The following is a 19,836-nucleotide window of genomic DNA, read 5'->3' on the forward strand; positions in this document are numbered from 1 at the left end:
AAGAAAAAAGAAAGAAAGAAAGAAAAGGTCCTGATATATTCCTCAAATTGAAACCTTCATTCCAGAGATTTTCTCGCGCCCGGGGAAAGGACACAATCGGGATAAATAGGTAAGGTACGTTTGGTTATTATTTGGCGACACACACACACACACACACCTTTGCCTTCATCTCACCCCATGATCATCAATGTCAAACGTTCAAAATTCCTTTAGTAGACATACGCGCTCTGCGCCAGCGGCAGCTCGCTGACGGGCTCCGACTCGCACACCCGGCCGTCGGCCTCGACGACGTACGATTCCGGGTCGACGCGCATCGCGGGGGTGGCGTCGTTGTACTTGAGGTCCTTCTTGCCGACCGTGCGGCAGCCGCGGACGGGCACGACGCGCTTCTGGAGCCCGTAGGTGCCGACGAGGCCGCTGTCGACGCCCGCCTGCGACACAAAGGCCACGCTCATCTGCGGTATGTAGCTCGCGAACATGGGCCGCATCATCAGGGGCTGGATGGTGGGGATCGAAGCGTTGGCGTCGCCCTGGAGTGGAGAGGAGAGGAGAGGAGAGTGGGAGTGGTTAGCATGGTTCTTTTCTGGTTCTCTCACAGAGAGAGAGAGAGAGAGAGAGAGATAGCAGGGTTGGGGAGGAAATTTACCATCTGCGCGTAAGCAATCATGCCCGACTTGACGACGACGGCCGGCTTGGTGCCGAACCAGGCAGGGTCCCACAGGACGAGGTCGGCCAGCTTGTTCTTCTCGATGCTGCCGACCAGGTGCGACATGCCCTGGGCGATGGCCGGGTTGATGGTGTACTTGCTGACGTAGCGCTTGACGCGGAAGTTGTCGGCGCCCGTGCCCTCGTCCTCGGGCAACGGGCCGCGCTGGACCTTGTTCTTGTGCGCCGTGTGCCAGGTCCGCAGGATGACCTCGCCGCAGCGGCCCATGGCCTGGCTGTCGCTGCTCATCATGCTGATGGCGCCCAGGTCGTGCAGCACGTCCTCGGCCCCGATGGTCTCGGCGCGGATGCGGCTCTCGGCGAAGGCCACGTCCTCGGGGATGTCCTTGGTTAGGTGGTGGCAGACCATCAGCATGTCGAGGTGCTCCTCGAGCGTGTTGCGCGTGTAGGGGCGGGTCGGGTTGGTGGAAGAGGGCAGGATGTTGGGGTACTCGGCGATGCGGATGATGTCGGGCGCGTGGCCGCCGCCGGCACCCTCGGTATGGTAGGCGTGGATGGCGCGGCCCTTGATGGCCGCGATGGTCTGCTCGACGAAGCCCGATTCGTTGAGCGTGTCGGTGTGGATCATACACTGCACGTCAAGCTCGTCGCAGACCGAGAGACACGAGTCGATGGCGGCCGGGTGGCTGCCCCAGTCCTCGTGCAGCTTGAGGCCGCAGGCGCCGGCCTCGACCATCTCGCGGAGCGCGACAGGGTCACTGTCGTTGCCCTTACCCGTGATTCCGATATTGACGGGCAGCTTGTCGGTGGCCCGGAGAATCTCCCGCATGAAGTACGGCCCCGGAGTGCAAGTCGTGGCGCTCGTGTTGGCGCTGCAATGTTGTCAGCCCTCCACAATGTCCCCCCACCCGCTGTTGACCCCCTTCTCCGCCGCTAGTCTCGGGCTCGTCCAGCACTCACCTCGGCCCCGTGCCACCGCCCACCATGGTGGTGATGCCCGACGAGATGGCCTCGTCGACCTGCTGCGGGCAGATGAAGTGGATGTGAGTATCGATTCCGCCCGCGGTGACGATCTTGCCCTCGCCGGCGATCACGTCGGTGCAGCTGCCCACGACCATGCCGGGCGTCACACCGCTCATGACGTCCGGGTTTCCGGCCTTGCCGATGCCTACGATGTAGCCGTCCTTGACGCCTATATCCGCCTTGAAGATGCCTGTCCAGTCGACAATGAGCGCGTTGGTCACGACCAGGTCGAGCGACTCGGCGCTGGTTCGGCCGGATGCGGAGCCCATGCCGTCGCGCAGCGTCTTGCCGCCGCCAAACTTGCACTCGTCGCCGTATACGGTGTAATCCCTCTCGACCTTGATCCACAGATCCGTCCTGCCCAGCCTCACCAAGTCGCCCGTCGTCGGACCAAACATGGTCGCATACGTCTTCCGGTCGATAGTGGCGCCCTCGACCGTGTGGACGACACTCCCCGCCCCCTCCGACGCCAGAGCCGCGTCCGCTGTCGGGTCGGGCACGTGGGCAAATCCGGCCTCCTGCAGCCGGTCCCGGATGTCCTTGAGCCTCCCGAAATCCACCTTGCCGGACGCGATCGCGTTGCCGCCCTTGATGGTCCTCAGGCCGCCAATCTCGACCAGCGTCACCGTCTTGGTGTCTCCCGGCTCGAAGCGGATCGAGCTGCCGGCCGGCAGATCCAGCCTGTACCCGTAGGCCTTGAGCCGGTCGAACTCGAGGCTGGGGTTGACCTCGATGAAGTGGTAGTGGCTGCCGACCTGGATGGGGCGGTCGCCCTTGCTCGTGACGCGGAGGCGGATGCGCTTCCTGCCCTCGTTGAGCTTGATGACCTCGTTCTTGACGCACACGACGGCGCCGGGCTGCTTCTCGGGGGCGTAGGCCTCGTCCGGGTACTTGGGGAACAGCTCGTCCGCGTTCTCGGGCACGGGGATGAAGCTGCCGTACAGGGCGCGCGCGAGGTCGCCGTCGTCCGTCGCGATGGGGTTCTGGACCGTCACCAGAAAGGTGCCCGCGGGAAATGTGCCCTCGACCTGGATCTCGTGCAGCGTCGAGCAGACCTCGGGCAGCACGTGGCGGCGGCCCAGCATGGTGCTGCCGAGCGACATGAGGTCGGCGACCGTGTGGTTGCCATCGCGGATCAGCTCCTGGAGGTTGGAGGCGATGAGGGCCTTGGTGTGCGTTCACCGCGTCAGTCTCTGATTATTTCATCTCCTTTCCATACACCGTTTTATCTATGTCCTCTGTCGACGGATTGATGAATGAATTCGATGGTTCTTACAGTGGCTTCTACATGGTTTAGTCGCACCCCGCGGGCCAGTCGCCGCTGGGCAAGGAACCCGAGCTGCGAGATGATGACCTTGTCAACCTGTTTGTTTGAGATTTCATCGAATTGGTTAGCTCATGTCTACTCAACTCAAATCAGCTCAGCTCAGCTCAACTCGATGCGGGTGAAGATGAGCAAGCTTGAGTGGAAGGCAGCGTGGGGCGGAATGATTCAATGGGGGCGTGCGAGCTAAGCGCCAACGCTCACTCGCTAATAACTAACCTCTTTCGGGGCAAGATGCATGGTGGGCGTCGAGTCTCGTTCCGAGTAACGTAGGTATGTATGTATTGCGGTGTAACCGAGACAAAGTCAAGGCCGCCCTGTCGATAGAGCGTGACCCCGTCTTGTTCGACAAGACGATCGATCGCAGGGTATGCAGAGTTCAGGCACGACAAACTCTGGGGAAGAATAGGTTATCGAGGCCATCTCGGCCATCAGACCAAAATAGAAATAGCAAAGACCGATCTGGTCGACCACGTCCCCCAGAGAGAATTGGGTTTCCAGGTCCCCTCCGCGTCTCCGCTGGTGCCGACGTTCGAATACCCCGCTTCTTTACTGATAAGATCACTGTTTGGTCACAGTGACACTAATTTAGTTACCAAACCAACAGCTTCTTAGTGATAAGGGAGAGATAGCGGATGATGGGTGGTTGCCGAAAACGCAGCGGGTTTCCCTACACGACTTCCTCGACTTATTCCGATGACTGGGAAGGTGCGGACAATGAATGACCTGTGCGCGAGGCAACTGGAACGGGGGTCGTACGAGTATGTGCATACCTCACATACCGTTAACGCATCAGGCCCACCTGCAAGACAACAAAAAGCAGCCCTGATTTTAAGAAGAGAGGTTGCCATTCCAGTTTGGACTGCCGGTGCTGGTAACTACTGTGTTCCCAGGTCACCCTCCTCTGTAGGATTGGCCCCTCCCTTTCTCCCCTGGCCTTCACACAGAGGGAGGGCCCAAACTTGTGGAAACTACACTTTTTGTGTATGTGCTTGTATGTTCATGTACTGTACATACATGGACAGAGAGGGAAAGAAAAGGAAATATGTGATAAACCAATTGCCCGAGTTGAAGACCACCAAAACCGTGTCCGTATCCAAAAAGGTATCTTGTAAACCCAACGCCTTCCAAATGCTTCCTACCCCGAACGTGGCCCCGTCGCCTATTAAGCATCAATCAGCTTCTCTTCTACCTTGCCCCTCGCCAAGACCTCCCTCATCCGATCCTCCTCGACGGCCTGGATCCGGGCCCTCGCCGCCTCCAGCCTCTCCACGCCCCGGTTGATCGAGTCGATGTGCACGCTCAGCGGCACCTCGTCCCGCTCCCTGACCAGGCCGACCCGCTCCCTCAGGTCGCCCAGCCCGGCCTGGATCTTCTCGAGCTCCACGATGAGCTCGCTGACCTGCCGGACGGCGTCCGACCGCTGCGCGTCGACCTGCTTGAGCAGCGTCAGCTGGCCGTCCAGGCTGTCCAGCCGCCGCCTGTTGCCGCCCACCAGCGTCCACAGCGTCCAGAGTACGTCGTCCCTGCGGCTCTGCACCGTCTGCTGCGTCCGCGTGACGAAGCTGTAGATATTGTCCAGGTGCTCCTCGGCCCTGGCTAACGTGTGGAGGATCGAGCGCGCCTCGAGGATCAAGCCCGCGATCTTGTCCGACACCAGCGCCGTGTGCTCGACGTAGCGGTCCAGGAGGTACCGCTCCGACAGGAGGGTCGGCTGGAACGGGCTGAAGAGCCAGCTCGTCCACGCGCCGAGCAGGCCGCCGTGGTCGTCGGGGTGGCCGCCGTTGAGGTCGAACGGTTCCAGGTTCCGCGCCGTCCACCGGTTCATCATGATCAACCAGTCGACTGTCGAGGTGACTCGGGTGTTGAATCTCTGTAGGACGCTGGTGGCCATCTGGGAACGGTCGATGAAGCCGTCAAACTCGAGCACGAGCTCTTCCTTGTTTATGAGGTTGCTGTGGCGGACCACGGAGCGCAGGTCGCGGATCGACGCCTCGGAGCGCTTCATCTCCATGGGCAGCGACACCCGCTCCGCCGTCATCTCGGCCACGCGCTCAAACTGCCCTTGGACGTCCATCAGCTTGTCAAACTCGACTGGTTGTTTGTGTCCCTCCCCGTCCTCCCGCGTCGGCTTGAGATCCGGACAGAATGGCAGGTCCATCCACGACACCCCCGGAATGCGGCAGATCGGGGAGAGCGATGTGTAGAGAGACTTGGTGGCCATGTTCTGCAGCACAATGACGCCGCCGAGCGTGATATACAACGACACCAGGACCGCCAATGGCTTCTGAGCGTAGCGCAACGCGAGCCCAAGGACTCCGAATGCCCAGCTGAGAGCGTTGATGATAGCCGCCGGCAGCGTCGTCGACACCCCGGCAGCTGGCGCCGTGGACGGTTGTTCGCCCTCCCTGGCGCGCCGTTCCTTCTCCGGGCTCCCCGAGGCCCGCCTCTGGCGTCGCCTGAGTTCTGGCGGAGACGACGGCGGGGCCGCTGCCCTGACGGTTGCTGATGACCACGTGCTCGCCCTCCTGGGGCTCTCGACGTCGACCCGGGGCATGTAGAACTCGGGCTCGGGCGAGCGATGCCCCAGGTTTTCTCTGGAGCTGTCCCGCACCTCCTTGGGGACGGACGGGCGGAACGGCGACCGCAACAAGACCTGCTCGTCCTCCTCGGCCTTGCTCAGGAAGTTCTCGATGCTGTCGTCCTGGGATCCGCCGATGCTCCACGGTTGAGACCCGCTCATGCTGAATGGCTGCGAGCCGGTCGCCTGCGAGCCGCTCGAAATGGTAAAATCCTCGTCATCGTGCAAGATGGATGTGTCGAAACTGTCGTTCTCGCCGCCCTCCACCACACGCCATGAGCTCTCGGGCCGGCACTCTTGCCGCGCCGACGACCGTTTTGTCCGTGCCATCGTTGCTCCACCCGAGATTTGCGGCGAGAGTGTCCCGGTCGAAGTTTTCCGGGCCAAAACTTAAAACTTTCCAAGACAGGTGACGGATTCCCGCAGTTTATACCTGAGATATTGGGCGACAGACAGCGCGGGAAGTCGCGAGGTCACGCGACGCGTTAGAGTGGTACAGCCGGGAGTTGAAGGCAGCAGCGCCGTTTCACAGGCTCCGAGCGGTACAAAAGTGGGGCCTAGCGCTCTCTGGCCTTGGGTGTCTTGTCCCCTGTCAACGATCTGATGAGTCACGGCAGGCAGCAAGGGGATGATAATCAGAATCGACAAGGGGATAACTAATGTTACGGAGTAACTATCAGGTTGCTTGCCTGAAACGACGAAAGCGATGAACATCTCAGCGTACCGGATTACAGGGGTGGTGGTGTCGGGCTTGTCGGGTTCCTATGACGTCGGGTGTGCTGGGTGGGGGGGAGGGGGGCGGTTCAGTGCGGGTGGTAGGTAAAGTAGCAACAGCCGCTCCGCCGTTTGTTTTTTGTCGAGTTAGTTAGCACCTTGCCTGATAGAGATGCTGGGACCCGGTAACAACCGATTTGGGGTTCGCGCACCTAGCTTCAGTGCATTTCTTGTTCATCGCCCCTTTCTCGATCCAGACATTACTGCTCATTTTATCGCATCTGCCTTTCTATCCTCCAGTGGCTTGCTGATTCCCAACCCGAGACAGTTGCTTCAATGTTGCTTGTTGCTTTATACGTGTGTACCTATGCATGTATATACATTACATACAGTACCTGTACCTAAGTCTCCATTACCAGCAACTATGCACGCTCCAGGGACCCTTGCAGTAGTGCCGAGCCAGGGGCCCCAGGCTGCCGAGCCTCGGGGACACTGCAGAAGGCGCGGTTGAGCTTGTCTCGGCTGGTGGTGCACTGTGGATGAAGAGGGTCAGAAAACTTTCCCGGATCCGCGTTCCGCAATACGCATTGGCTGCGCCCGTCAAGACTTGCAATCTCGACCCGGAGTTGCGTCAGTGCAGCGCAGTCGGCACAATGCCCTTTTTGCGGGCGCCAGGGCGGGCTTCACAGCTCCTGGTTCGACAATTCAATGTCGCGCGGCGACGTGCGGCGTGCCGAGTCCAGAACCGCTTCTGTTCGTCTTGCGACAGCGCCCATGATGCGGCGGCGGCGGCGGCGACGACGACGATGACGACGACGACAGCAAAACCGCCCTCGCCCGATCACCGCCAACTCGGGCTGCAGCAGGAGCTTTTCATGACGTCCATCTACAGCCCCGGCTCGCCCATCCTCTTGCCCAATGGCGCGCGCATATTCAACCGTCTCGTCGACTTTCTCCGCCAGCAGTACGTCCGCTATGGCTTCCAGGAAGTCATCACGCCGACAATCTACAAGAAGGCCCTCTGGGCCAAGTCGGGGCACCTCGAAAATTATGCGGACGACATGTATACCGTGACGAGCACCTCGCCATCGAGGGCCGAAGTTACCGAGGGCGGCGAGGAGGCCGAATACGGCCTCAAGCCCATGAACTGCCCCGGCCACTGCCTCATATTCGCGTCGCAGACCCGAAGCTACCGCGACCTCCCGATCCGCTACGCCGACTTCAGCCCGCTGCACCGGAACGAGATCTCGGGCGCCCTGAGCGGCCTGACCCGGGTCCGCAGGTTCCACCAGGACGACGGGCACATCTTTTGTCGCCCGTCTCAGATCAGGGAGGAGATCTCCAAGACGCTCGACTTTGTCCGCCTCACCTACCGCGTTCTCGGCCTCGGACCGTACCGGCTCGTGCTCTCCACCCGGCCCGAGCAATACATCGGATCCGCGGAGGACTGGGCGCAAGCGGAGGGGGCATTGAGGACTGCGCTCACCGAGAGCGGGCACGACTACACCGTCAGCGAAGGCGACGGCGCGTTCTACGGGCCCAAGATCGACATCATCCTGAAGGACTCGGACGGGAAGGAACACCAGACGGCCACGATCCAGCTCGACTTTCAACTCCCCAAGCGGTTCAACCTAGAATATACGGCGCCAGCTCCCGAGCACGAGAGACGTGGCGAGACCACAACGGACCCGAAACTGCTGGCCGAGTACGGACCCGTTCAACCGGTGCTCATCCATCGCGCTGTTCTTGGCTCGGCGGAACGGCTCATGGCGCTCCTGATCGAGCACTACAACGGGAAGTGGCCGTTCTGGCTCAATCCCCGGCAGGCCATCGTCATCACGGTCAACAGCACAGAGCCCGTGGTAGACTGGGCACGGCACACCCGTGACTTGCTACTCGGCGTCTCGCCCTCGTCGTCGTCCTCGACGACAACAGAGCCGGCGTCGCCTACGGGTCTCGCCATCGACTTTGACGACAGCGACCGCAGCGTGGGGCTGAAGGTGCGCGAGGCCACGACCAAGGGTTACGGGCTGATTGTCGCCGTGGGCCCGCGGGATGTTGAAAATAAGACGGTCGGTGTCAACGCGACGGCTCTGGCGAAACCTGGCGCCGGCGCAGAGGAGCTCAAGAGGCTCAAGCGCATGGACATGACGCCGGAGAAGCTGCGGGAATACATGCTCTCGTTGGTAAAGAGCTACCAATAACACAGCGTCTTGGCCGGAACGTTGACCGCAGAGAGGGTTGTAACATCATCGTGTATATCTATCTATCTATATATATATATCGTGATACCTAACCGATTTATTCAGAACGCTCACGCTCAAGGAAGAGGGTACTTTATTTTCTTCGCGCACCTTGCGGGTCGCCCAGTACGAGTACGGAGCGAATGACGCAGCAATGTCGCATTCGGGAAGGTGGGGTTACTCAACGGCAGTCCCAACGTTCTGGGTACCTGACTTTTCCATTTAACGTTACTACCAACCTTAGCTGCAAGCTTTCCCCACGTTCTTCCCCCCCCAATGCGGGAACTGCCCGCCCTTATGTAGTACCTTTCTCCGTTCTTGCCTCTGATAAACTTGAAAACAACCGCAACGGGCAGCCGTCGTTTGAAACGCACGAGCCCGACACATCTCCAAGCTCCAGCAACCGTACCAGACATAGAAACCAAAGAAAATAAACGAAGCCATGGATCTCACCAACCCCTCGGATCCGCCGCCGGACTACATCACCGCGACCCGCGCCCACGGCGTGCCCCTCCGCCAGAGCGCCCCGATCAGGAAGGGGCCCTTCCCTCTCGAGCTGCCCATTCTCTCCTACCTCCGCTCAAAGCGCGTGATCCTCGCCAGTGCCTCGCCGCGCCGCAGAGCTCTCCTCTCGCAAGTCAGTAGTAGCGTTCCCTCCTCCCCCTCCCCCTCCCCCTCCCCCCCGTTTTTTTTTTCTTTCTGTCTTCTTCTCAGACGAAGAGTGTCCTTGCTAACCTCCAGCCCCACCTTCGCAGCTCGGCCTTACCAACCTCGAAATCATCCCCTCCAACGAACCCGAAGACCTCGACAAAAAGGCCCACACGCCCGAGGAGTACGTGGCAGCCACCGCGCAGCGCAAGTGCCTGGCCGTATACCAGGCGGCGCTGGATCGGCAGCAGGAAGCAGCCGAGAACAAGAACAACAACAATGAGAAGAAGGAGGAGGAGGAGGAGGACAAGGAAGGGTCGTCGGGCGCCAAGGCGAACGCGAACCGGCGCGAGCTCGAGGACCCGGCGGTGGTGATCGCGGCCGACACGGTGATCGCGACGCGGGGCGGGCAGATCCTGGAGAAGCCGCGGTCCGAGGCGGAGCACGTGCGGATGCTGAAGCACCTGCGCGACACGGTGCGCCACCGGGTGCTGACGGGCGTGTGCGTGCTCGCGCCCAAGGCGGACGCCTCCCACCCGGGCTACGAGCTGGCCTCGCACGTGGAGGAGACGAGGGTCTTCTTCGCCGGCGCCGACGACGGCCTGCCCGACGACGTCATCGAGAGCTACGTCCGCACCCGCGAGGGCGCCGACAAGGCCGGCGGCTACGCCATCCAGGGTGTCGGCGGCATGGTCCTCGTCGACCGCGTCGAGGGCAGCGTGGATAACGTGGTCGGCCTGCCCGTGAGGAAGTGCCTGCAGCTGTGCGAGAAGGTGGTGTTTCGGCAGGGGCATGATGACGAGGAGGGTGAGGACGAGTGATGGCGGCGATTGAGAGTGATCGATCGTCAATCAGAGAGGAGTTGTGAACAAAAAAAAAAAGGGAAGGGGACCTCAAAAGAAATAGAGAATGTGGTAGATGGGTGGGGGTTGAGATGAGGTCGATTTACTTATATATTTTTTTTGTTCCTTTTCAATGTGGTCTACTGCAGGATAACGGCATGGATGGTATATATCTCAACACGTAAACGATGACGAGGGTGCTGGAGCTTCAGAACAAGACGATGGGACGGCCGGTCTCTGGTAATAGACATTTATTTCAATACGCTCTCGAAAGATCGGTGTTGGATTGGCCATGGGCAGAAATATATATGTACGGATTATATATATATACATATATAAACATACATACATATATATATATATATAAACATACGTATTGAACTGGGGTAGAAACCTCTCGGTGTGACCAGAGGGGCATAGGTTGCAGATTCGTTTTTCCGGTTCCGAACAAGCCGTATGTACACTAGACATAAATAGGGGGTGCCTATCTAAAAGGTGCCAGGGACAACAAGGACAGAGGACAGTTTTTCACAGAATGGATCAACGATAACAGCAACGGGCTGCTGTTGCGGCATTATTCGCGCGATGATGAGATTCTTCTTTCACTTGTGAGTTTGGCTATCTTTTTCCACGTAGGTGGACTCTTTTACATCTGCCCAGAGGGGCATCGTTGTCGCCGTCCCCGCGTCCATCGCAACCGCTGTCCAGGAGGCTGGACTTGTCTGCTGCATCCACGAGTGCCTGGACACACTGGACACTTTGAGCTAACACTCCTCTCCATCTGACCAGACGGAGGTTTGGTCCTAGGGGTGCGTAACTGTTGCCAGGAGAGGCTGGCACCAGTTCAGTATATACACATATAAACATACTTCTAGTACATATATACACATACTTCTATACATATATAAACATATTTATATACATATATAAACATATTTATATACATATATAAACATATTTATATACATATATAAACATATTTATATACATATATAAACATATTTATATACATATATAAACATATTTATTTGGCGCGCTTTGGAGTAATCTGCCCTATCTCCTTGTATCTCTAAACCAACATACCCTTTTTTCTGTCCTTGTACAATTCCGCCTCAACGTCATTCTCGATCGAGGCGTGTGCAATTTGGATAACCCCTCGAGATCTGGTCATCCGCCAGTTCACGCCTCATCGCCGTTGTTCGGTCTTGGCCGTTTGAACGGATGCGCCTCCGTGTTAAACACGTAGTCGTCCAGACTTATGAGGTCTGGCTCCGAGAAAATAAGGTAAAAGTACTTGAGCGTCTCGGCGATCCAGAAGCTCTGTGAATCATGGTGTCAGTAAAGTAGTCAACATCATCCATCCGTCCGTCCGTCCGGGGAGAGAAGCGCGACAGGCGGGAGTGGTGAAATTTTTTTTGTCGGGGGCACACATATGTGTTTGGTCGTCGTTGTAGCTCACTCACTCACCTCCATGGAATCGAGCTTGCCCGTCTCCCCGGTGGCGCGCACGTCGTCGATGGCCGAGTAGGCGAACCGGGTGCGCGTCGCGGCCGTGACGGACTCGAACATGCGCCAGGCCACGTCCAGCAGGCCCGCCTTGCCCGTGACGCGGTAGAGGACGAAGACGCTCTCGATGGCCTCGGGCCGGAGCTGGTACTGCGGGTCGAGCAGCGCCGCGAACCCCCGGGGCGGCAGCTCGCCCGCCCGGCGCTCCCGGGCCCTCTCCCGCCACCGGGTCTCGTTCCACGCGCACGGCGCGAGATTGCTGTCTACCTCTCCCTTCTCCTCCTCCTCCTCCTTCTTCCTCCCCTCCCTCTCTTCGACGCGGCAGGGGATCAGCTCCGCCTTCTCGGGCATGATGCCCGTCGGGAAGGCGTCGTACGCCCAGGCGCAGCCGCGCGCGAGCCGCTCGCCCACCTCGACGTGCTCCTCGTTCCGGAAGAGGCGGCCGCCGAGGGCGAACATGCCGCCGGCGAAGCAGGCGAGGTGCTGGATCTCCGGGGAGAGCTCGACGATGCGCCCGTTGGAGAGGACCGTGCCGGGGAACAGGACGTCCGGGGCCGGGTCGGGCAGCATGGGCCGGAAGAGGACGTGTTTCTCGGCCGTGGCCATGGCCTTGGTGTGGAGCTTCTCGTAGGTCGGGTCCAGGCCGCCGAGGAGGGCGTACATCTTGGACAGGTACTCGTAGGCCGAGTCGGCCGAGGCGCCGAGCGAGTAGGACGTGCCCGGGGTGAGGAAGTCGTTCTCGAGGTCGACAAAGATGGGCCACATGCCGGGCAGACTGGTCGAGTCCTGGGTCCTCTCGAGATGCCTCTTGACCCCGTCGATCGCGTGGTAGTATTTCGGGTCGCCGGTCAGCTGCGAGAGCCGGGTGAACTCGAGCGAGAGGGAGCCGACCGCGGCCGAGGCCTCGTGGTCGCTGGCGGTCAGCTTGCCCTCCTTGGCCAGGTCGAAGCTGAATCTGTTGGCAGGCATGTGGTTGGGCGTGTCGAACGCGGCATAGAGCATGTTGCCGAGCTCGACGGCCTTGTCGAGCAGGATCTGCTCCTGGCTCAGGTCGTAGGCGGACAGCAAGCCGCCCAGGTACCTGATGTTGGTCTCGAACAGGCTGCAGTAGCCCGAGGTCGCGTTGTCCCAGTCGATGGTGGCGACGTGCCCGACCGCATCCCGGAACTCCTTCTCCATGCCCATGATCCAGAGGGTGTCGAGCGAGTCCACCAGCGTGGCCCCCCATCCGGCGAAGGTGTCCTGGCCGATCAGCGACTGGGGCGCAACCTGGTCACGGCCCCAGGCGTGCTTGCTGTAGGCCCTCCAGGACCTCTTGGCCGCCTTCCGGACGGCGTCTCGGCGTGCCCTCTGCGTCTCGTTGTGGGAGCTGCTCAGCTCGTCTGCGGAGAACTCGTGCTGCACCCGGGGCAGCCGGAGCGGGTTTCCCTCGGGCAGGCGGACCATGATGTCCTCCTCGACAGGATGAGCTTCTGGCCGCTTTCCCCAGTCGAAGCTGCTCGGGACGTACTTCCAGGAGCGCCATTGCCGGCCCTTGTAGACGACGTAAACAAAGTCCGTTTGGCTCAGGAACACGTAGGAAGCAAGGAAGACCGCCGCCGCCAGAGCGAGGCGCAGGAACTTCCGGACACTCATGACGGCCATGGCTCCCATGAGCTCAACAGACTATCGCTCATTGGGGGACGGAGAGCGAGAGTGACCGGTGGGATAAAAAGAGGAAGGGAAGCAGACACCAAAGCTTGCTGCACGGGACACCGCGCTCAGACACGTCTTGATATGCCGGCGCACCAGCCTTACACAACCCGTTATTGTATGTATGCGCGTACTGCGTAATGTTTGTATGTATGTGTATAATCACCACTCCCGGTGTAAGAAAGGGGCCGCGAGACGTGCCAGATATGCCGGGTATATAATATGCCGGATAGATATGGGATGCGGGAGCCACAAAACCTGTTCTGGCGCGTCGAGAATTCTTGGCAAGCCATCATGCTCTCGCCTGCTGGTATTCCATGTACGAGTTGAAAAATAGTCTAAGGGGCCTTGTTTGGACAGGCCCCAAATGGAAGCTTCCCCCGAAGTTCCTGGATTTTTTGTGGGAACCGACGGTGGTCGATCTGGATGATGCCGGAGGGCTGTGCAGAGAAATACGGGTCCCTCAATCTCGCCTGTTTGAATGTTTCCAGGAAGAAACAAGATCTGACAAACATTAGTTAAGCTGCCGAGCGAGTCAGGGCGACGAGTTCGGCACTGTGACAAATATAGTGTAGGCCCGGGTGCCTCGTGGCGATAAGAACCTGACAGCGTCACCGAGTGAGGATTCCATCGAGCTCCGTTCCAGTGGGATGATATTGGAAGAATATCGTTCAGAAACATTTGTTCCAAATGGGGTATTCAGTCTTGATGCAGAATCAAGTTCCAGATGAATGACTAAGATAAGAGGTAAAACATATCCGCTGGGGGAGCCAGCAGATGCTCGCGTTGAAACCGTTTTGATTCGAGTTTTGAGGCATTGTCAACTTCAAGTATGGGAAGCGGTGGTGCAAGTTGCACGCTCAGCAAGGTGCCACTGCAGCGCTAAGAACAAAGCTTAGTGTAGTTATATGTAACTTAGCCCCTGTCCTTGCCTTTGTGGGACAGGCACTTGCAAGGAAACGGAAGTTTCTTATCGCTTATCGCAGCCGCAATTCGCCCAAAAATTTGGGTTACCAAGGCGAACCAGAGGCACCTCAGCGCAGCGGAGGGACAACAAGCAAAGCAACGACCATCGCTTCGTCTTGCAGCCCGCAAGATCAATCAATCCACCGCAACAATGTCGTCGTTACGCAACAGGTACGTGAAACAAGAGCAAAAGAAAAGGCCGACATAAAGAAGATGGAAAAAAAGAAAAAGAAAAAGAAAAAAAAAGAAACAAAGACACAGGCGCACCTCCCGGAGTGCCGAGTGGAATTACAGCAGAACGTTGGCTAACCGATGCCCCAGCATCCAGCGGCGGGCTCACCGCGAGCGGGCGCAGCCCCTCGAGCGGGCGAGGCTGGGCCTGCTCGAGAAGAAGAAGGACTACCAGAAGCGGGCGCGGGACTACAACAAGAAGAAGGAGGTGCTCAAGTCGCTGCGGCAGAAGGCGGCCGACCGCAACGAGGACGAGTTCTACTTTGGCATGATGTCGCGCAAGGGGCCCGGCGCCCCCGTTACCCGCGGCAAGGCCTTCACCGGCTACGTCGACGGCGACCGCGGCAACAGGGCCATGGACGTCGACACCGTCCGCCTCCTCAAGACCCAAGACCTCGGCTACATCCGGACGATGCGCAACGTGGCCGCCAAGGAGCTGCGCGAGCTCGAGGAGCGATACATCTTAGCCGGAGGGACAGATCTTGGCGGCAGCAACGACAATGACGATGACGACGACGACCACGACGGCATCGACGTTGACGGCGGCATGGCCCCGTCGTCTTCGCGGCCGCAAAAACCAAAAAAGATCCTGTTCTTCGACGAGGCCGAGGAGCGAGAGCAGGCGTTGGAGCGCGCACAAGAGGAGCAGGAGCAGGAGGAGGACGAGGCCATGGATGATCTGGAGGACGAATACGACGAGAGGGAGGCCGAGGCGGCCAGAAAAGCACAGATTCTCGAGAAGCTCGGGCGGAGGTTGAAAGCGGCCAGGAAGAAACTCAAGACGCTCCGGGACGCCGAGTACGAGCTGGAGATACAACAAGCCAAGATGGCAAAGACGGCGACGTCGGGGGGCGTCACAAAGACGGGGAGGAGAATCAAAGTGCGGGAGAGGAAACGGTAGTCAGCAGGTTGGCGTGCCTGCGTTCTGTTTCGTGACCCTTTCTTTAAACAGCTGCTCCTTCCAGGGAGAGGAGGAGGGGGGAGAAGAGAAACCAAAAAAAAAAAAAGGAAAAAAAAAAATGGCATGTTCCAGCCTCGGCTGAGGTTCTTCTTATTGTCCCCCAGAAAGAAAACAAAATACCCCAACTCGGTAGATTATCATGACTTATGAAACAGCTATCCCATCCAGTCCAACCAAGCAAGTAAAGAAACATGAACCCAAGGTAACAAGACGCCCGCTTCCCTGTCATTCCCGTGAGACCCCGCGTCACTGCTGTCAATCCTGTCGTTCTACATCATTTCTTCCCGCCCATGTACGTATGTACGTTATTTTCATGTGTGCATGTATGCACCCGTCGGAGACGGACGAGCCGTCGCAACCAAAGAGGTCTACCCAACTTAGAGCTTCCCGAGGCCGCAACACCTGGTAAACAGCGACAGGACGCCCACTAGCATCTTGACCCCCAGCGTGGCGCACCAGACGAGGCACTTGAACGTGACGGTCACCAGGCCGACGAGCGCGCGGAGCACCCCGGGCACCCTGTCCTTGTGCAAGTCGGCGCCGCCCTTGCCCAGGTCGCTGCTCTGGCTCTCGAGGTCCAACTCGAACTGCTCGGCCGGCCGCCGCCGCCGCCGCCGCTTCTTCCTGCCGTACCTCTCGTTGCCCTCGCCGCCGCGCTGCTCCCTGTCCTCCCTCCTCCCGCTCGCCCGGCTCACGACCCGCCTCGCGCTCCGGATGCTCCTCCTCCCGCCGTCGCCGCCGCCCGAGTAGACGCTCCCGTTGGGCCCGCCGTAGACCACGGGGGGCGGCTCGAAGACCTCGAGGGCGCCACCGCCGCCGCAGCCGCCGCAGCCGCCGTTGCCGGCCCTGGCCGGAGAACCGTTCTTCTTCGAGTCGAGGTGGGCGACGAGGACGAGGGCGGCGACGGCGACGTCGACCAGGTAGACGGCCTCGACCTTGGCGGCGACGGCCGTGTCGACCTCGAGCCAGCCGGAGCCGGTGCCGTCGCGGACGAGGCGGGCGAGGTGGGCGGGCGACTCGAGGTGCTCGAGCGCGTACTCGGCCCGGCTCAGGGCCGGGTGCCGGTCGATGGTCACGCAGAAGGGCACGGCCAGCGCCGGGTGCACGAGGAAGTGGTGGCCGCTGTCGGCGTCCCAGACGAGGCGCGCCGACTCCTGCTGCGCCAGCGCCACCGTGGTCGCGTCGTTGGCGCGGTCCGCGACCAGGCGGGCCGCCGCCGCCGGCCAGAGCTGGGCCACCAGCCCGTCGTTCTCCTCCTCCGCCGCCGCCGCCGCTCTCGAGCTCAAGTCCGAGTCGGGCCCCCCCGAGGACAAGGAGGGCAAGAGAGGGGCCGGCGCCAAGTGGGTCGACAGGACTTCTTGCCAGTTCTTTTGGTACTTTGGGGCCGTGTTGGAGGGGCTGTAGGCCGTGGTCTGCGGGACGACGGGGTAGTTGGATTGGCGGCTGGAGAGGGAGGCGCGCGGCGAGGGGGTGGAGCCGCCGCCGCCGGGGCTCGCCCTCGCGGAGGTGCTGCCGGTGGACGGGGAGGCGGGCTTGAAGGGCTTGGTGGGGTCGTAGCGGTGGAGGGTGACGAGCGCGGACGAGGAGGTCGGTTCGACGCGCAGGCAGTAGAAGGGATGGCCCGTGGAGGAGGAGACCGTGTACGAGGGCGGGAGATCCGGGGAGGCGGTCATCTTGAGGCAGTAGTTGCGCCCTTCGGACCCAGAAGCCCTCCACCCGTTCGCGACCTTCCAGAGCCCCCGGAGGTCCTCGGTAGTGCTTACTGAAGGCATGACTGCCGGCTCGTGGTGCCGCTGCCCCATGAAGGGCGGCCAGCGGGCGGCGGAGTGGCCGGCGTGAGGAGGGCCGGCTGTGTGGGCCGCTGCCGAGGCGTTCGAGGAGGCTTCCGCGGCCGCGGCTGCGGCTGCTCTCGGCGGCGAGTAGAGCGGCCTGCTGATGGCGGACTGTGGGATGTGTGTCGGGCTCGCCTGGGTCGGGTAGTACTCTTGCTGGGATAGGGGGAGGTCCGGGTTATACCGGGGAAAGATGGACCGGATCGCTCCCTGCTCTTGGGACTCGCCCGGTTGGGATGACGAAGACGGGCCAGCCGTGGTGTGTGCGATTGGGGGTTTGGCAATGGAGCTCCGTGACCTCTGGCTCGAGCTGCGGACCAGAGTCTGGGCGTCGGAGAAGGCCGTCTCGCATCGCTGGGGCGGGTCGGTCACGGGCTGGGAGACTGCGGTCTCTACCACGGCATCGTCGGCAGTGTCTGGTGCCGTCGACGGGCCTGCCGCGGCGGATCTTGCGGCATCTAGCGCATGCTGCCACGGATTGTTGGATACGGCTCTGTGCTTTTCCTCGCGAGCGGCCGAGCCTCTTCGTCCGGAACGGGGAGAAGTTGCCCGAGGCCTGCTCTGGGACCGTGATGGCGGTCGCGGGTCGTCGTTTGGGTTCGGGAAGAGGGAGAACCCTCCCGTTGGATGTGCCGACATGTCGAAATCAGAGAGACCTGCTCCCCCGTATCGAAGCTCCCACTCGTGGCTAGAGGTTGTCGATTTTCGCTTTCCTCTGCTGCTTCCAGCTGCGTGCCGACGGCGCAAAGGAAGGTCGATTACGGAAAGCAGAAACCTAGCGCTGAAATCTGCTACCGAGACATCATGGTCCGACTGCTGCAGTATGTAGTATGTAGGATGAGAAGCGCGATGACAATGAATGACAGGCTGCTTCAATGTTCTACTTGTCAACACCAACAACGGTCGGTGGCGGAGTAGAACCAGGCTCGTGAAACCGGGCGAGAACGGTGGGGGAGTGATTGGTTTTATTCAACCATCTCTCACTCAACCTCTCTCTCTCTCTCTCTCTGTGTGTGTGTGTGTGTCTCCATCCAGTCGGCCACCCTCCCTTCCCACACCCCCCTGTTCATGTTTCCCGCGTCTACTACTTGAAGCGTACGTACAATGCCATCTGCGGACGGTGCAGACGGGAGCATGGGTACACTAGTGTGTGTGTGCGTATGTGCGTGCACTTGTCTGCGGGTCCCACCGAATCTAGTGTAAGGGACCATCGGCGCTGAAGAGGAGGAAGGGTGTCGATCTACCTATCGTGGGCCGCCATTTCTCTCATGCTGCGCGTGACGGGAGGGTGCGGATCCGAGTGTAGTGTAGTGAGTGAGATTCGGTACTGCTAAGCGCCGGGCGTTCCCAACACGGCCGGGAGCAGTGGCCTCGCCCGGCTGTGAATGGATGGAGGCAGGGGTCGAACGGCTCAAGAGCGAGGGAGCGGGGACGAGTTAAACGCCCAAAATAGATCCTTGGGACTCTGGGAGCAACCACCCTGCCGTGGTTCGCCAATCAGTATCGGGATCACCTTGCAGTTTGACGCCCACGGCATTTCGACTTTACCTGAGTGGATTGCAGCGTACGGATTTTACTGCGTGAGGATTAATTCGTATAGTACACTTCACTAGAAGGCGGGCGATTAGTTCTACCTCCGTACCTACCTGTCGCTTTCTGCTCTGATGTATGTGTATGTACATGTACAGTGCTGCGTAGATTGGTTCTCTTTCCCTCTTCCCTCCAAATTTTTTTTTCCCTTTTGACTCTTCCTCAGCGCAGGAATTGAAACCGGGCAGGGTTGGGCTAGTTGCACTTTCCCTCTCGCAGCTCGTTCCATTTTCCTGGCAGCGGCCTGATGATACCTTAGGTAGTGTAGTAGATAACCATTTTACCATGAGTAACCTCAACTCGATCAAGCTTCTTGCCCATGAACAAAGGCAATCTCGCCCATTCGCGCAAATATGTAACTTGAACCAGGACACGCTTCCATCGCATTTGTTTGCCGTGTGCATTCGCGCCAGACACCCGCAACATACGGGGACCTGTGTCGCAACCCGCCAGATTATTCCGCTCATTCGGGTCACTTAGATCATCAGCAGGCAGCTGCAGACTACACTACGGTTAGTTATATGAGGTGACATTTAACATCTTATCGTTTCCATGCCGCCGAACCCGCTAGCTAATTGGGCAGTCGCAGGTTGCACAATGTCTCACTTCGACTTCTCCACCATCGAGATTGGAGTTCGTCTCGTCAGTCCCTCTTTTGCAGCGTACATATACAATCAAAATATGAAGACGCCGAAGAACGGTGGCTATCAACCGATCATTATACAGTTCAACCACCGCATGCTTTTCCGAGTTTTGCCACTTCATTCAAAATATGAACATATATGAATATCTCAATACCCGCCAGTCCAAGAGAATTGGTCATCTCTCTCCTTGCATGGAATCTAGCAGACCCGGGTGTCGCGGTATGCTCAAGACACTCCCTGGCACGGAACTGCTCCGTGTTTCCCGACTTCCATTCCTTCGACGGCCGAGGTTGGAAGCCTTGGCTAAAGAATACTGAAGAGCCTATCTTCGCCTGTTTCACCTACAGCAACGTAGGTGCAGCACATACAGCCC

The 19,836-nt window shown here is 59.5% G+C and overlaps 6 protein-coding genes across 6 annotated transcripts; 2 read left to right on the forward strand and 4 right to left on the reverse strand.

Annotated features, from left to right (window-relative positions):
• Window positions 1–209: 209 nt before the first annotated feature.
• On the reverse strand, window positions 210–2,792 carry P884DRAFT_197539 (uncharacterized protein; the record flags this gene model as incomplete). The annotated part of the gene is made up of 3 exons (XM_069438067.1): window positions 210–530; window positions 647–1,538; window positions 1,627–2,792. The coding sequence occupies 3 exons, from the start codon at window positions 2,790–2,792 to the stop codon at window positions 210–212; spliced, it is 2,379 nt and encodes a 792-aa protein (XP_069298959.1).
• Window positions 2,793–3,855: 1,063 nt separating this feature from the next.
• P884DRAFT_258060 (uncharacterized protein) lies at window positions 3,856–6,206 on the reverse strand. The gene has a single exon (XM_069441205.1). It carries the CDS (start codon window positions 5,922–5,924, stop codon window positions 4,179–4,181), a length of 1,746 nt encoding a protein of 581 aa, XP_069298960.1. The 5' UTR covers window positions 5,925–6,206; the 3' UTR covers window positions 3,856–4,178.
• Window positions 6,207–7,183: 977 nt separating this feature from the next.
• Window positions 7,184–10,020, forward strand: P884DRAFT_276657 (uncharacterized protein; the record flags this gene model as incomplete). The annotated part of the gene is made up of 3 exons (XM_069442983.1): window positions 7,184–8,494; window positions 8,979–9,188; window positions 9,307–10,020. 3 exons carry the CDS (start codon window positions 7,184–7,186, stop codon window positions 10,018–10,020), a joined length of 2,235 nt encoding a protein of 744 aa, XP_069298961.1.
• A 1,200-nt stretch (window positions 10,021–11,220) lies between these two features.
• P884DRAFT_298727 (glycoside hydrolase family 47 protein) lies at window positions 11,221–13,191 on the reverse strand (the record flags this gene model as incomplete). Its single annotated transcript, XM_069444630.1, has 2 exons — window positions 11,221–11,361; window positions 11,509–13,191. The coding sequence occupies 2 exons, from the start codon at window positions 13,189–13,191 to the stop codon at window positions 11,221–11,223; spliced, it is 1,824 nt and encodes a 607-aa protein (XP_069298962.1).
• Window positions 13,192–14,229: 1,038 nt separating this feature from the next.
• On the forward strand, window positions 14,230–15,430 carry P884DRAFT_221369 (small-subunit processome). Its single transcript, XM_069439488.1, has 2 exons — window positions 14,230–14,376; window positions 14,527–15,430. The coding sequence occupies exons 1-2, from the start codon at window positions 14,357–14,359 to the stop codon at window positions 15,335–15,337; spliced, it is 831 nt and encodes a 276-aa protein (XP_069298963.1). The 5' UTR covers window positions 14,230–14,356; the 3' UTR covers window positions 15,338–15,430.
• Window positions 15,431–15,774: 344 nt separating this feature from the next.
• Window positions 15,775–17,868, reverse strand: P884DRAFT_268766 (uncharacterized protein; the record flags this gene model as incomplete). Its single annotated transcript, XM_069442224.1, has 1 exon — window positions 15,775–17,868. One exon carries the CDS (start codon window positions 17,866–17,868, stop codon window positions 15,775–15,777), a length of 2,094 nt encoding a protein of 697 aa, XP_069298964.1.
• Window positions 17,869–19,836: the final 1,968 nt, after the last annotated feature.

This window comes from Thermothelomyces heterothallicus (assembly GCF_042370625.1).
Source record: "Thermothelomyces heterothallicus CBS 202.75 unplaced genomic scaffold P884_scaffold_7, whole genome shotgun sequence".
NCBI lineage: Eukaryota > Fungi > Ascomycota > Sordariomycetes > Sordariales > Chaetomiaceae > Thermothelomyces > Thermothelomyces heterothallicus.